A 14039-nucleotide genomic window follows, 5' to 3' on the forward strand; every position below is an offset into this window, starting at 1 on the left:
ATTTTACAGATCTGAACTGGAAAAAATTCTTTTGGATTTGAGAAAGTGTTGGTCAGATGTAGATTTTTAGTTTAATAAGAAAATGTACTATTTCTTTCATTGGTGGCTCTAGTTAATAAAAGTAGTTTAGACAAATGATTCTAAGCATCTCTGAAATGATGAAGCTTCAGTCCATGAGACAGTTTCTCTTACACTATGTATCAGAAAAATAAAAGCAGCTGAAAAGCCCATTCCGAGAGTTCTTTGTGATTTATAGGCTCTTTCATGAGTGACCAACTTCAGTAATGACTACGCTTCCTAGAATCTGAAAATTTTGCAACTGTGCAAAGCCTAAGTTTCATCTAGCTTTCCTTAAATACACAGGTAGGTGTAAAAAGAAGTTCTTTTTTCCCTTGAGCTTTTTCATTAAAAATTTCATATGTTACCTATCATGTTTTATGGTATGTTTGTCAAAGGATAAAAAATAGGCAAAATCATTATTTTCATGCAAATATGAAATGCCACACATAAAAGATTATTGGTTAATTCATTAATTAATGAGAGAAACAATAAAATGTTAAAGTGGTTCAAAGAATTGCAGAGGTGGGAGCTGTCATATGCCTGTAGTCCCAAGCTTTCTGGAGGATGAGGCAGGAGGATCTTTTCAGCCCAGGAGTTTGAGGCCAGCCTGGGCAACACAGTGAGAGTCTATCTCAAAAAAACAAACAAAAAACCAAAGTACCACACATTTAGAGGATGAAGAATATTTGAAATTAATTTACAGTTGATACCAAACTGACTTTTTCCACAGAGAAAAATCATTCCTGCCTTTACATTCTGTCTCTCTGGACAGAATTTATGTGTTCATATATGGATAAGAAGTCTTTGCATTGCTCCTAGTTGCCTGCAATTTACAGTTATAAAATAGTTTCAAACCATGAGGGATACAAATTCCATAAAATCAGACAACACACAGTGCCTAGTTTTTATTGAAGATGCCCAGTAATCTTTCTGGTCCATTTTAGTGTCTTACATCATAAAAGGACAAATTACAAATGGGTTTCTTCTTATTTTTGACAATAATGCCTATTTGTTTTAGGGACTATCACTCCTTGAAAACAGTTTTGAAAATTAAAAAAATTAAGTTATTCTTACGTGGATTTGTTCTGTTAATTTTGATCAACATTAGACATCTCCTCAGATTAGTGTTGAATTTTGGAATGTTTACAGACACCTAAGCTATAGCATTAAATGCTAGGTAGGAAGTCCCCTTAGACTACTCAGTGTGTAATATTTGGTAGATAATTCAATTAGTAAAGGACAATAATGATAATTTGTTCTTTTCATAGTCCTAAAATGTACATATTGATTTGTTTCAAGTTGAGTAACTTCCCAGTATTAAGTGCTTTTACCTGGGTAGTTGAGAGAGAAGAGAGAAACACAGTTGGTGATGCCTACTCCAACTTCACATTAACTTTAATTGGGACTTTGCTACATCATGATCTTTTTATTTCTGACATTGAAGAGTCAGTGTTTTTATGTAGAGAAAAGGAATAGAATTTGTACTGTCATAGACCTAGGTTTGAATCACCACCCCACCACTTTCCAGATACTTGGTCTTGAGAAACTCAAACAACCTTAGGTTTTTCCATTAAATGGATAATAAGTACTTCCTGGAATCACGTGATATGTAAAGGCTGAATGGTGCCTGGCACGTGGTAGATAGTAAATAGTAGTTTCTTATTCCTCTTCAGCTCTTAAGCCTCCTGCTTTTTCTCCTCTTTCCATCTGAAACAACTGGAGTCATTTGATGTGATCTCCTTCATCTTTCCTCTCTCTAGTTCTTTGTACCTTTTTGTTTGTTTCAAAAGTATGTTTCTTTTACTTCACGGGTTGTTGTGAGGATTCAATATGATAACATATATGAAATTGCTTAGTACATCTCCTGGGAAGTATTGGGCATTAAATAAAGATTAATTGACTGAATATGAGATTTAATGATCTTTAATTATATTTCTGTCTTGCTTCTCTGCCTGGATTTTTTGGGGTTTTTTTTGTTTTGTTTTGCAGTGCTGGAGATCAAACCCAGGGCCTAGCACATGTCTGTCTTGCTTCTTTCTCAAATTATTTTTTGTCTTCACAAGTGTTAATTATCCTTCTCTATAGTAATATTTGGTCTTTCTCCTCTTTCAAAAAGTCTTCCCTTTTGGGAGAAGACCCCTTTTGCTTGGTTTGCTAATACCCTATTTCATTGATTCCTTTATTGTCATACTTCTCAGTTGACTAGTTAAGGAACTTATCTTCACTTTTTTTTTTTAAATCACTCGCTATAATATAAAACCTCTACATTCTGATATGCTGTAATTCTTCCCTAAAGCTGAAAGAGAACCCTCTCACTGAAGCTCCCAGCAAGGCATAGAATATTTTAAGCATTCAGTCACCATATGTTGAATGATGAATGAAATGAGAAACTTTTCACTGAGAGCCTGCTCATGCTTTCAATCAGTGGGTTTAAAGAAATCTTGTAGGAAACTATCATTTTAACTCAATCTAAATGGTTGCCTGGGTATAATACACATTTTGTTGTATTTGTGAAAAATTCATGATTTATATCAGATTCTGGGAAAAAATCATATTGTATTTTATATATATATATAATATATATTTTAATATATAGGTATGCAAGTATCTCTGAAACTCAAGTTGCATTTCTTTTGCCTTTTACACTAATTTTTATATATGGTTTTTGGTAGTGCACGTTTCTTTTGCCTGTGGATATCTAGTTGTCTGCAGTGAATTTTCTTGGCATATTTCATGAAGATAAATGAACTATAGATGTGGGAGTTTTTGTATGTACTCTAAATTCATTCCATACATCTCTGTGCCTATTCGTACTCCAGTACCATAAGGTTGTTTTTCTGAAGCATGAAATAATCATAAATTTTGATGAATTCCAGTTCTTTCATTTTTTCCTTTTGGAGTGGTAATGCTGGGTGAGGATCAAACCCAGGGTCTCTCATGTTCTGGGCAAACACTGTATACCACTGAAATATACCTCCACCCTCAATTTTTTTCTTTTATGCATTGTATGGTTGTATGTTTTTGTTTTACTTTGTATTTACTTATTTTTTTGAGACAAGGTCTAGCTATGTTGCCCAGGTTGGTCTTGAACTCCTGGGCAGTTCAAGGCAGATCATCTGCCTTAGTCTCTCAAGTAGCTGGGACTATAGATGCCCATCACTGCACCAGCTGGGTTTGTAGTTTTTGTAGAACTTTTTCACTAGAAAGTCTTGAGGAGCTGAGTGTGGTGTTAATCCCAGACCTCAGGAAGCTAAGGCAGGAGGATTGTGAGTTTGAGGCCAGCCTAGCCTACAAAAAAAGAATTATGAAGATTTTCACTTGTACATTTTCTCTAAATCTTAACAGTTTTAGGTAGCACATTAGAGTGTATTATCCATTTTGAGCTAAAGTTTATACACAGTAACAGGTAAAGGTCTAAGTTCATTTTAATACATTTAGATTTCCAACTGTCCTAACACTCCTTGCTGAGAAGACTCTCCTTTTCTTATTGAATTGATTTGGTATCTTTGTCAAAAATCAGTTGTCCAGGGGCCTGGTGCTGTTCTTCAGTGGTAGAGTGCTTGCCTAGCATCCACAATGTCGTGGATTTGGTTCCCGGCACTGAAAGGTTTTCGAAAAATCAGTTGACCCTAAATGTAAGGATTCATTTTTGAGCTCTCAGTTCTTTCATTGATCTGTATGCATATCCTTTTGCCAGTACTACACTGTCTTCATGACTGTGGCTTTGTGGTAAATTCTGGAATCAAGTAGTGTTTAAAAATTTTTTTGGGCTTTTCTGGTTTCTTGCATTTTTATATACATTTCCATACAAATTTTAGGATCAGCTTATCAGTTTATATAAAAATATTTGCTTGTATTTTAATAGACATTGTATTGAATTTGGTTAGATTGAGAAAAATATGAATGTTCTACTCCATGAACATGAACTATCTATTTAGATATTTAATTTTCAGTGTGAGTCTTGTGTTCTATTTATTCCTAAGTATTTAATTCTTGATAATATTGTAAATATTATTTTGATAATTTCATTTTCAGGTTATTTATTGCTATTATACAGAAATACAATTGGTTTTTATATATTGGTCTTATTCGTTGAGCTTGCTGAACTGTAGTTCAGTTTTTCAGGGAAATGTGTTTGTACATGTGTGTATATTTGGATTCCTTAGGATTTTCTGTATATGGGTCATGTCATCTTTGAATAAAGGGATTTTCTTCCTTTCCAGTTTCAGTGCCTTTTCATTTCTTTTTCTTTGTTGCACTGGCAAGATCCTTCAGTATGTTGTTGAAAACAAGTGGTAATGGCGAACATGCCTGTTTGTTCCTGATATAAGGGAGAGAAAATTTAGACGTTAAGTATGATATTTGTTACAGGTTTTTCATATGCAGCCTGTATAAAAGTGATAACATATCCCTTCTATTACTAGTTTGAGAATTTATCATGAATGCATGTGGAGATTTAGTGAAATGATTTATCTGTATTTACTGAGATGATCATGTGGTTTTTGTCATTTATTTTATTAGTGTATATTAACTCATTTTTGAATGTTAACCAATCTTGCTTTCCTGGAAATATGGTCCATTTGGTCTGAATAGCTCTGTTTACTGAATTTGATTTGTTACTTTGTTAATGATTTTTCTTTCTTTTTTTGATGGTACTGGTGTTTGAATACAGAATGTGCTTGCAAAGCAGGCATTCTACCACTTGAGCCAAAACCCCTCCCCCCCATCCATTTTGCTCTGGTTATTTTAGAGATGAAGTCTCATGAACTATTTGTCCAGACTGGCCTCAAACTGTGATCCTCTTGATTTCAGCCTCCCAAATAGCTAGGATTACAGATGTGAGACATTAGTGACTTGCATCTAATTTCTTAAATTAGAAGTTAAAACTAGAGTTATAAGACCTTCTTTTCTACTATAGATGATTTAAGCACCACTTTAAGCACCACTCGTCCATACATTTTGATTTGTTGTATTTTCGTTTTCTTTCAGTTCAGAATACTTAATAATTTCCATTGTGATCTTTTTCTTTGACCCATGGATTATTTAGAAGTACGTTGCTTAATTTTGAAATATTTGGAGAATTCCCATATTTCTTTGTGCTCTTGATTTTTATTTAGTTCTGTTGTCATTGGAGAACCTACTTTTGTGTGGTTCATTTTAAATTTATTGAGGCTTTCTTGTGGCCTGTCGCAGGATTTGACACACGTTTTCTGTAAAGGACTAGACTGTAAATATCTCGGGCCTTGTGGACCATGTGGTCTGTTTTGCAGCTTTTCATTTCTCCTCTTGTAGTGGAAAAGTAGCCAGATACAACTCATAAACCAATTGGCATCTCTTTGTTAGAATAAAACTTTATAAAAACAGACAGCAGGACTGGATATGGCCCTTGGGCTGTAGTTTGCTAACCTTTGGCCTAGTACACGATCTATTCTGGTTGGTATTCTGTGAGTGTTTGAAAAAAAAAATGCATATTCTTCTTCTCCTGGATAGAGTATTGGTCTTGATTTTTTGTCTGGGTTTTTTTAAATAAAAAACCCAGTGGTAGATATTGAAGTCTTTATTGTTATTGAACTCTTTGTTCTTTCAATTGTGTCAGTTTTTGCTTAGTGTATTTTAGAGCTCTGTTGTTAAGTAGATATACATAATTGTTATATGTTCCTGATATCATGACTCTTTCGTCATAATGATATATCACTTAGTCTCTAGTAATATTTTTGTCTTAAGATCTATTTTGTCTGATATTAAGCTCTCTTACTGTTACTACTATGTCTCAATATATCTTCTTCCATTCTTGCAATCTCTTTGTGTCTGAATCTGAATTTCTAAGTGTGTCTCTTATAGACTGCATGTACTTGGACTTTTGTTGGTTTTGTTTGTATCTCCCTAGGAAGCCCAGGCATGCCTGGTCTCAAACTTGGAATCCTCCTGCCTCAGCTTCCTTAGTGTTTTGATTACAGCTGTGCCCTACTGTGCCCATTGGACATTGTTTTTCCATCCAATCTGACAATCTGTGTTTTAAGTCTTTAATCTATTCATATTTAATATAATTTTTGGTATAGTTGGATTTATCTTTGTAATTTTATTTCAGCCTTTGAATGTTACATCTTCTGTGTTTACTTATCCTTATTGTCTTATTTTGTGTTTAATAGATTTTTTTTCTTTTTGAGACAAGGTGGTATGTAGTCCAGGCTGGCCTTGAACTCATGAGCCTCCTCCCTCAGCCTCCGAAGTGCTGGGAATATAAGTGTGCACTTGGTTTAGTAGATTTGTTTTTTTTTTTTGCAGTGCTGGGTCTTGAACTCAGGGCCTGTAACTTGAGCCACTCCACCGACCCTTTTTTGTGATGAGTTTTTTGGAGATGGGGTCTCACCAACTATTTGTTGAACCTGGCTTTGAGCCGCAGTCCTTCTGATGGCTGCCTTCTGAATAGCTGGGATTACATATGTGAGCCACTGGTGCCTGGCTAGTAGATACTTTTTAACATCTACTTTTAATTCTTTTCTTGTTGCTGTTCTTTGTTTTTTTATAATTTTTATTATTTTTGAGTTATTTTCTTAGTACTTTCTCTGGACGTTACAATATGTTTCTAAACTTTTCATAGTTTAATTTGATTTGATTAATGCTAGTTTAGTTTAGTAGTAAATATGTGTTTGTGCTTTTCCTTCCAGAATCTCCCTGGAAAAAGAGACATGACTATCTGCAATGATACTTCCTGACAAGAAGTTGATACAAGAAAAGAAAAGGAAATTAAAATCTAATGAGCAGAATTTTGAACAAGCAAGATTTTGTATTTATTGCTTCCAACTACAAACTCCTGTTGCCTACTTTTAAATTAGCAGTACTCTCAGAACCCAGACAAAGCAAAAAGATATTTTTCTTCTGTAATTTTTTATGAACAAAGAAACTGCAATGTCTAGGAAACAAAGCCAGAAGGGTAAGATTATATGTGGGCATAAATTGTTAAAATAATAGCTGTAGTGAACTGGGAATGTAGCTCAGTGGTAGACTGCTGCCTTAGCATTCACAAAGCCTTCAGTTCAATTCCTAGCACCATGAAAACAAACAAACATAAAAGGACCAAAATATAGTTGTAGAGCAGTGAACTCCATTTATATCTGTATATTTAAAAACTGTTTCTTTAGTAAATGTATTTTGAATGATTTTGCAAGTATTTGTGAATAATAGTCTGGGAATTAATTTGTGTAGAAATTGGTTTACTACCTAGATAAATTTATCTAATTATAATAAACTTGCAGGAAAACCAGATGCAACCTGACAATGCATTTTTTGATAGTGAACATGTGTTAGGGAGATGTGGTAGGAGATGACTTCCTGCAGGATGTTTTGTATTCCTGGAGAAAGGAAATGGAATAAGAGTAAATGCTTCCAGTTTTTGTTTCCTCCTTTAGTTTTCTTTCTGGGATTATGTTGCTTCTTGTCTAAAGTAGAGTATAAGTTATGAAGAGGATTTATCAAGAGTGGTTATAATGCAGGGAAAGACAACAAAGGCCTGTAAAACCTCTTTTTCAACTTTCCATAGAATAGCTATAAAAATTTAAAGGACATTCTTAACATTAAAACTATTGTACATAACTATAACAATTTCATTGAAAGAATGAATGGCCCTTCGTTCATTTCTTTTCTTTTTCTTTTTTTTTTTAATAAATTTTTATTAGGGTATATTCATTATACAGAGGGGGGATTCGTAGTAACAGTTCCAATTAGACTTATGTTGTACATTAGTTACATTGCCCCTCAGCCCCCTCCCCACCATACTTAAAGCAATTGCAAGAGGTTTCTTAGTTCTTTTTCATATAGGTATTTGAAGTCTGTCTACCATATACCATTACTTTAATCTCTTTCCTTCACTCACTCCCCCCACACTCCATTTATTTTCAGTTTAATGTTAACTCATAACAAGACTCCATAGATTCAGGTCTCATATGCTAAATATGAAGGAAATGCTTTTAATTTCAACTTGGCAGTTTGAAAACATTATTATAAGAAAATAGTGTATTTGTGGTTTTGAAAGCTGTAGTTTCATTGTATAGGAAATCTTTAAAGAAAACCTGACGGGCTGGTGGAGTGGCTCAAGTGGTAAAGTGCTGCCTAGCAAGCATGAGGCCCTGAGTTCAAGCCCCAGTGATGCTTAAAAAAAAGGAAAAAGAAAAAAAACTGAGCTGTAAGGATTGGTTAGATTACAAAAGAAGCTGAACTGTTCTATAGAATGAGATTTATAAGCTGAAAAGTTTTTCTTATAACCCAAGTTTGTTTACTTTTAGTCATAATCACTCACTTTGTTTTTTCCTGTTATGCTTGAAACACTGAGAATCTCTTTTCCTCCTAAAAATGAAAACTACAATAAAAATAAGGTTCTGGACTTAAATATCAACTAACTTAATTTTAAAAGTTCAGCATTTAATTCTTCCTAGAAATGTTAACTTCAGCAGATTGACCTTTTTAAAACAAGATTTTTCCTTGTCTCTTTTTTCCAGAGTGATAAAAAAGTGTAATTGCCTTTTGTGATTGGTATCTACTATAAGATGCATTTAAATTTTAAGACACATTAGAAACTTACCAATTTTGGATACATGTAGGTGGAAAAAAGCTTAGGTACTGTTAGAACTTTTTCTGAAGTAAATCTGTGCGTATAATTGTTTAGCATACCTCATATTTGAACCAAAAAGTACAAAATACTATAAAATTTATTCATTTACATACTTAAATTATCATTGCTTTGGGTTTATTTGTTTATTTTGACAGTACTGGGGTTTTCTCGACCACCTAAGCCACTCTGCCAGCCACTTTGGGTTTTATTAGTGCAAATAATTTGTAATTATACTGACTTTATCAACTCAGTTATATTGTACTATATTAAAAAGAAAGGTGCAACCTGGGTGTGGCTCAAGTGATAAAAGTGCTTACTTGGCACATGCAAGACCCCTGAGTTCAAACCCCAGTACCACCAAAAAAAAAGGGAGTAGATAAAATGGAGAGATGGAGACAGTATTTTATTTTAAATACCTATTCCAAATCTAGGTCTGCAGTATCAGGGATCCATATCTAGATCCTCCCTTAAATTTAGTTGCTTCTGTTTCCTGTTGATGATACTGAGATGATAATTCAGCTTTATACGTATTAAGAAAATTCAGTTTTAACTTTAATTGTAAAGTCTCCACCTTGAATATCTTTCTTATTTTTTTATTTAGTAAAAAAAAAAATACACACACACACACACACGGGCTTGAACTCAGTGCCTCATGCTTGCTAGGCAGACACTCTACCACCTGAGCCACGCTGCCAGCCCCTTTCTTATGTCTATAAAAACTTTTATTTACTCACCAGGTATGGTAATGTATGCCTTTAATCCTGGCACTCAGGAGGTTGAGGCAGGATAATGGTACTTTGAGGCCAACATGGATTACCTAGTAAGTAATCCAAAATTTACTCAAAACACACAACAGTTTAATTAGTTAATTATTTTTGCAGTATTAAGATTGAACTCAGGGCCTCATGCATGCTAGGCAAGCACTGCACGTGAGCCATATCCCCAGCCCTTTTGATTGAATTTAATAAAAGAAATCTGGTGGTACTGGGGTTTTAAACTCAGGGCCTCACACTTGCTAGCCAAGTGATGTACCACTTGAGCCACATGTATTTTGTTTTTGAGGTAGAACCTCATGCTGCCTCGTTGTGGAGATCTTCCTGTCACTGCCTTCTGAGTGAGTAGCTGGGATTACAGGTGTGTACCACCTTACCTGGCTTATTTTATTACGATTGTTAACCCGTGTTAGTAAATCCAAAATAATGGGATGCCCTGTGGTATTTCCATACATATATACATTGTACATTGATCACATACATCTACCCTTGCCCTTCTTCCCCCTCGTCTCAGTACCCAGTCACTGCTATGCTTTCTTCTACTTTCACTTCATCTTTTTTTTGTTTCTGCATATGAGAAAAAACATGTGATACTTACTTTCTGTGTCTGGGTTGTTTCTCTTAACATGGTGATCTCTAATTCCAACCATTTTCCTGTAAATGACAGGATTTCATCCTTCTTTATGGCTGAATAATATCCTGTTGTTTGTATTTACCATATTTTCTTTATTCATCTGTTGATGAACAACTAGGCTGATTCCTATCTTAACTGTTGTGACTTGCTCAATAAACATGGGTATGTAGGTATCTTTTTTTGTGTGTGCTGACTGTTTCTTTCAGGTATATATGAGGAGTAGTATAGCTATATCATTTGGTAGTTCTACTTTTAGCTTTTTGAGGGATCTTCATACTGATTTTCATAGCGGCTGGACTAATTTACCTTTCTACCAACAGTCTATAAGGGTTCATTTTTCCTTACATTCTCACTAGCTTTTTTTGGGTTTTTTGTTTTTTTTTTTTTTTTTTTTTTTTGCAGTACTGGGGTTTGAACTGAGGGACACACACTTGCTAGGCAAGTGCTCTCTGCTTGAACCACTCTGCCAGCCTAGTTTTTTGGTAACAGCCATCTGACTGAGGTGAGATGGCCTTTCTTTAAAAAAAAAAAAAAATTTAGCATAAATTAATTGTAAAATGGGGTTTTCATTGTGATATTTACATATATGCATATAATATACTTTCTTCACATTCACTTCATATCTTTCTTAGCCCCCTTCCTTCTCCTTATTCCATTTGAACAGTTTTTAGGGTTTCATTACGGTATTTTCTTTTAGTGGGACTGGCATTGGAATTTAGGGTTTTGTGTTTGTAAAGCAGGTGCTCTATTACCTGAGTCATACCTCCAGTCCATTTTGGTCTGGTTATTTTGGAGATGGGGTTCTCTAGAACTAATTGCACAGGCTAGCAATAAACTGTGATCCTCCCTATCTCAGCCACCAGCACCCAACCTCATTATGCTATTTTCATGCATATATATATATATATATATATATATACACATATACACACACACATATATTATAAAAAATATACTTTGATCATACTCACCCTCCGTAACCTCTCATTTCCCCGTTCCTCTCTCCTACTGGTTAGGTACTAGTACTTGAACTCAGGGCCTCACAGTTGCTAGGCAAGTAGTCTGTCACTTGAGCCATGACCCTGGTTTGAGATGGCCTCTTACAGTTTATTTCTTGCCCTCTTTTTTTTTTTGGGAGACAGGGTGTCAATATGTAGTCCTAGGCTGGCCTGAAACTCATGATCTTCCTGCTTCAACCCCCTGAGAGCTGGGATTACAGGTACACACTACCATACCCATGTTGTTTGAAGGAATTCTAAAATTTTCCTCTGACTTCCTCAATGACACCCTGGTTTGTTCAGAAGTCTGTGCAGTCTCCATCTATGTGTACAATTTTTGCAGTTTTTCTGGCTGTTTATTTCTAATTTCATTCCATTGTGATCAGAAAAGATACAGGATACAATTTTAGTTTTTTTTGAATTTTTTTAATGAGACATGTTTTGTGGCCTAACATGATTTGTTGTAGAAAAAGTTCCATGTGATGATGGAAGAATGTGTATACTGTAGCTGTTGGGTAGAATGTTCTGTAAATGTTAAGTTCATTTGATCTATAGGGAAATTTAATGTTTCTTTGCTGATTATCTTTTGGTCTGAATGATCTATCCATTTTACTAAAAATTTTTTTCTTTTTTTTTTTTTTGGAGGTGGGACTGGGGTTTAAACTCAGGGCTTTGTGTTTGCAAAGCAGTTGTTCTGCTTGAGCCACACCTCAGTCTGTTTTGCTCTGGTTATTTTGAAAATGTGGTCTTGAGAACTATTTGCTTGGGCTGGGCAATCCTCCCAATTTCAGCCTCGCAAGTAGCTAGGATTACAGGCATGAGCCATCAGTGCCCACTGTTTCTGAGTATTCTAATTCCTTTACATTTCCGTGTTACTGTAGAAACATCTTGTCAATTCCTACAATAACATCTGCTTGGAATCTGATAGGGATTGCATTGAATCAGTACACTACCGAGGCTTTAATCCATGAATGTAGTATATTTCTACATTTATTTTGACCTGAATTTCTCTCAGTAATGTTTTTAATGTATATAACATGCATTTCTTTTGTTAAGTTTATTCCTAAGTAACTTAATCTTTTTTGACTCTGTTGTGAACAGAAGTACATTTGATTTCTTTTGTCATTGTTAAGCTCACTTATTAATTCTGGTAATTTCAGGGTAGAAAACATATTTTTGGAAGGTAATGTAGATTTTCTTCTTCTTTTCTTTCTATTTTTTTCTTTCAGTGCTGGAGTTTGAACCCAGAGCCTCATGTGTGGCAAACTCTGTATCATTGAGCTACACCTCCAGCCCTACCTTGTTCTTATGCATTTAATCTTTCACTATTAAGTATATTAACTGTAGGTTTTTTATAGATTACCTTTAACAGCTTAAGGAAATCTTTTCCTGTTTTGCTGAGTTTTTACATGGGATGTGTTGAGATTTTATAAAATGCTTTTTCTGTTACTGTTTCATTGGTTCCAAAGAAGGAATAATTTTGCCTCCTCTTCCCTCCCTCACCAAGTACTATTTGGTAGTATCTGGAGACATTTCTGGTGGCACACTCAGGCAGGGTGCTAGTAGTATCTAGTGAGTAGAGGTCCTGGATGTTGCAATGTTCTACAGGTCACAAGACAGCTAGAAAAAATTGTTTGGCCTAAAATATCAGTAATACTGAAGTTAAGAACCCTTGAGGCCAAGGTGGACAGATTAGTTGAGTCATCTTATTTTTCCCTTCATTACTGTCAGTTTTTAATTTGGGAGCTTTATGAAATGCATATAAATTTATAATTGTTTTTTCTTGTTGGTAAGTTATTTTTTATCAAAATGAAATGTCCATTTCTAGCAATATTTGTCTTTAAGGTTTTAATTTTTCCAAAGTTACTACAACTGGCTACTGTTTGCAGAGAATGTCTTTTTCTTTCTTTTGCTTTCAACCTGTTTCTGTGTTTGGATGTAAGGTATGTCTCTTATAAACACCATATAGTTGGATCTCGCCTTTTTATACAGCCTGAGGATTTTACCTTTTGACTATTTAGTTCATTGACATTGGTGTAATTATCAGTGATTGATTTTATACTCGCTATTTATTGTTGCCTTTGTTTCTAATTTTTTGTTGTTTTATTCTTTTGTTACCCTCTTCTATATATAATACATACGTTTAGTATATTAAATATATTATACTGTTTTAATTCCTCTGATTCTTTTAAAACTTTTAAATTGTTATTTTATTAAGGACTGCTCTAGGAATTGCAATACATACCTTTAGCTTATCATCACAGTGTATTTCAGGGTAATACTAATTAATTCTGGTAAAATAGAGCAACTTTGTTCCAGTATAGCCTTGTTTCTTCCCCCTGTCTTGCTCTGTTGTTTTTACATATGTTACATTTGTATATGTTGTAGGCCCAATATGACCATGTTATAATTATGGCTTTAAACTGTCTATGGTTTTTGAAGAAATTAGAAAAACAGAGATACATAGTTTTTTCTATTTACCATTTGGGTGTTCTTAATTACTTCCTGTGAATTTGAGTTACTGTCTGGTTTTATTTGCTTTTGGCTTGAAGTGTTTCTCATAGGGAAGAATTGACAGTAATGGATTCTTTCAGCTTTTGTTTACTGAGATGTCTTCATTTTTTGAAGGATAGTTTTACTAGATAGAGAATTTTTCATTGACACTTTTTTCTTTCAGTACTTAGAATATGTCACATTGTTGTTCCCCTGTTTGTAATGAGTGGTTTTTCTCTTGTTGCTGTGAATACTTTCTATCTCTTCCATGCAAGCAGTGTGATTATGATGTATCTTAGTATGGACTTGGGAATTCCATCAAATGTTGGCCTGCTTTTCTTCTTTTCTTTTTTTTTGTGGGAGGGGGGAACTGGGGTTTTGAACTCTGGGCCTTGCAAAGTAGCTGCTCTACCCTTTGAGCCATGCCTCCAGTCTATTTTGTTCTGGGGTTTTTTTTTTTTTTTTGGAGATGG

At 34.5% G+C, this 14039-nt stretch overlaps 2 protein-coding genes across 4 annotated transcripts in view; both read left to right on the forward strand.

Moving 5' to 3' along the window:
• Dnajc22 (DnaJ heat shock protein family (Hsp40) member C22) overlaps positions 1–6868 on the forward strand; it is a 64141-nt gene extending 57273 nt beyond the window's left edge. The window contains exon 5 of one of the 2 annotated variants that reach the window (XM_074083320.1): positions 6729–6868. In XM_074083320.1, coding sequence (XP_073939421.1) covers positions 6729–6776 — 48 coding nt within the window. In that variant the 3' untranslated portion in view covers positions 6777–6868. The remainder of the gene's footprint in view (positions 1–6728) is intronic. The other variant, XM_074083322.1, reaches the window with a different exon arrangement.
• Positions 6854–14039, forward strand: part of Spats2 (spermatogenesis associated serine rich 2) — a 51234-nt gene continuing 44048 nt past the window's right edge. The window contains exon 1 of one of the 2 annotated variants that reach the window (XM_020169442.2): positions 6854–6994. In XM_020169442.2, the coding sequence (XP_020025031.2) occupies positions 6952–6994 (43 nt within the window). In that variant the 5' untranslated portion in view covers positions 6854–6951. The remainder of the gene's footprint in view (positions 6995–14039) is intronic. The other variant, XM_074083318.1, reaches the window with a different exon arrangement.

Source organism: Castor canadensis, chromosome 8, assembly GCF_047511655.1.
Source record: "Castor canadensis chromosome 8, mCasCan1.hap1v2, whole genome shotgun sequence".
Taxonomy (NCBI): Eukaryota; Metazoa; Chordata; class Mammalia; order Rodentia; family Castoridae; genus Castor; species Castor canadensis.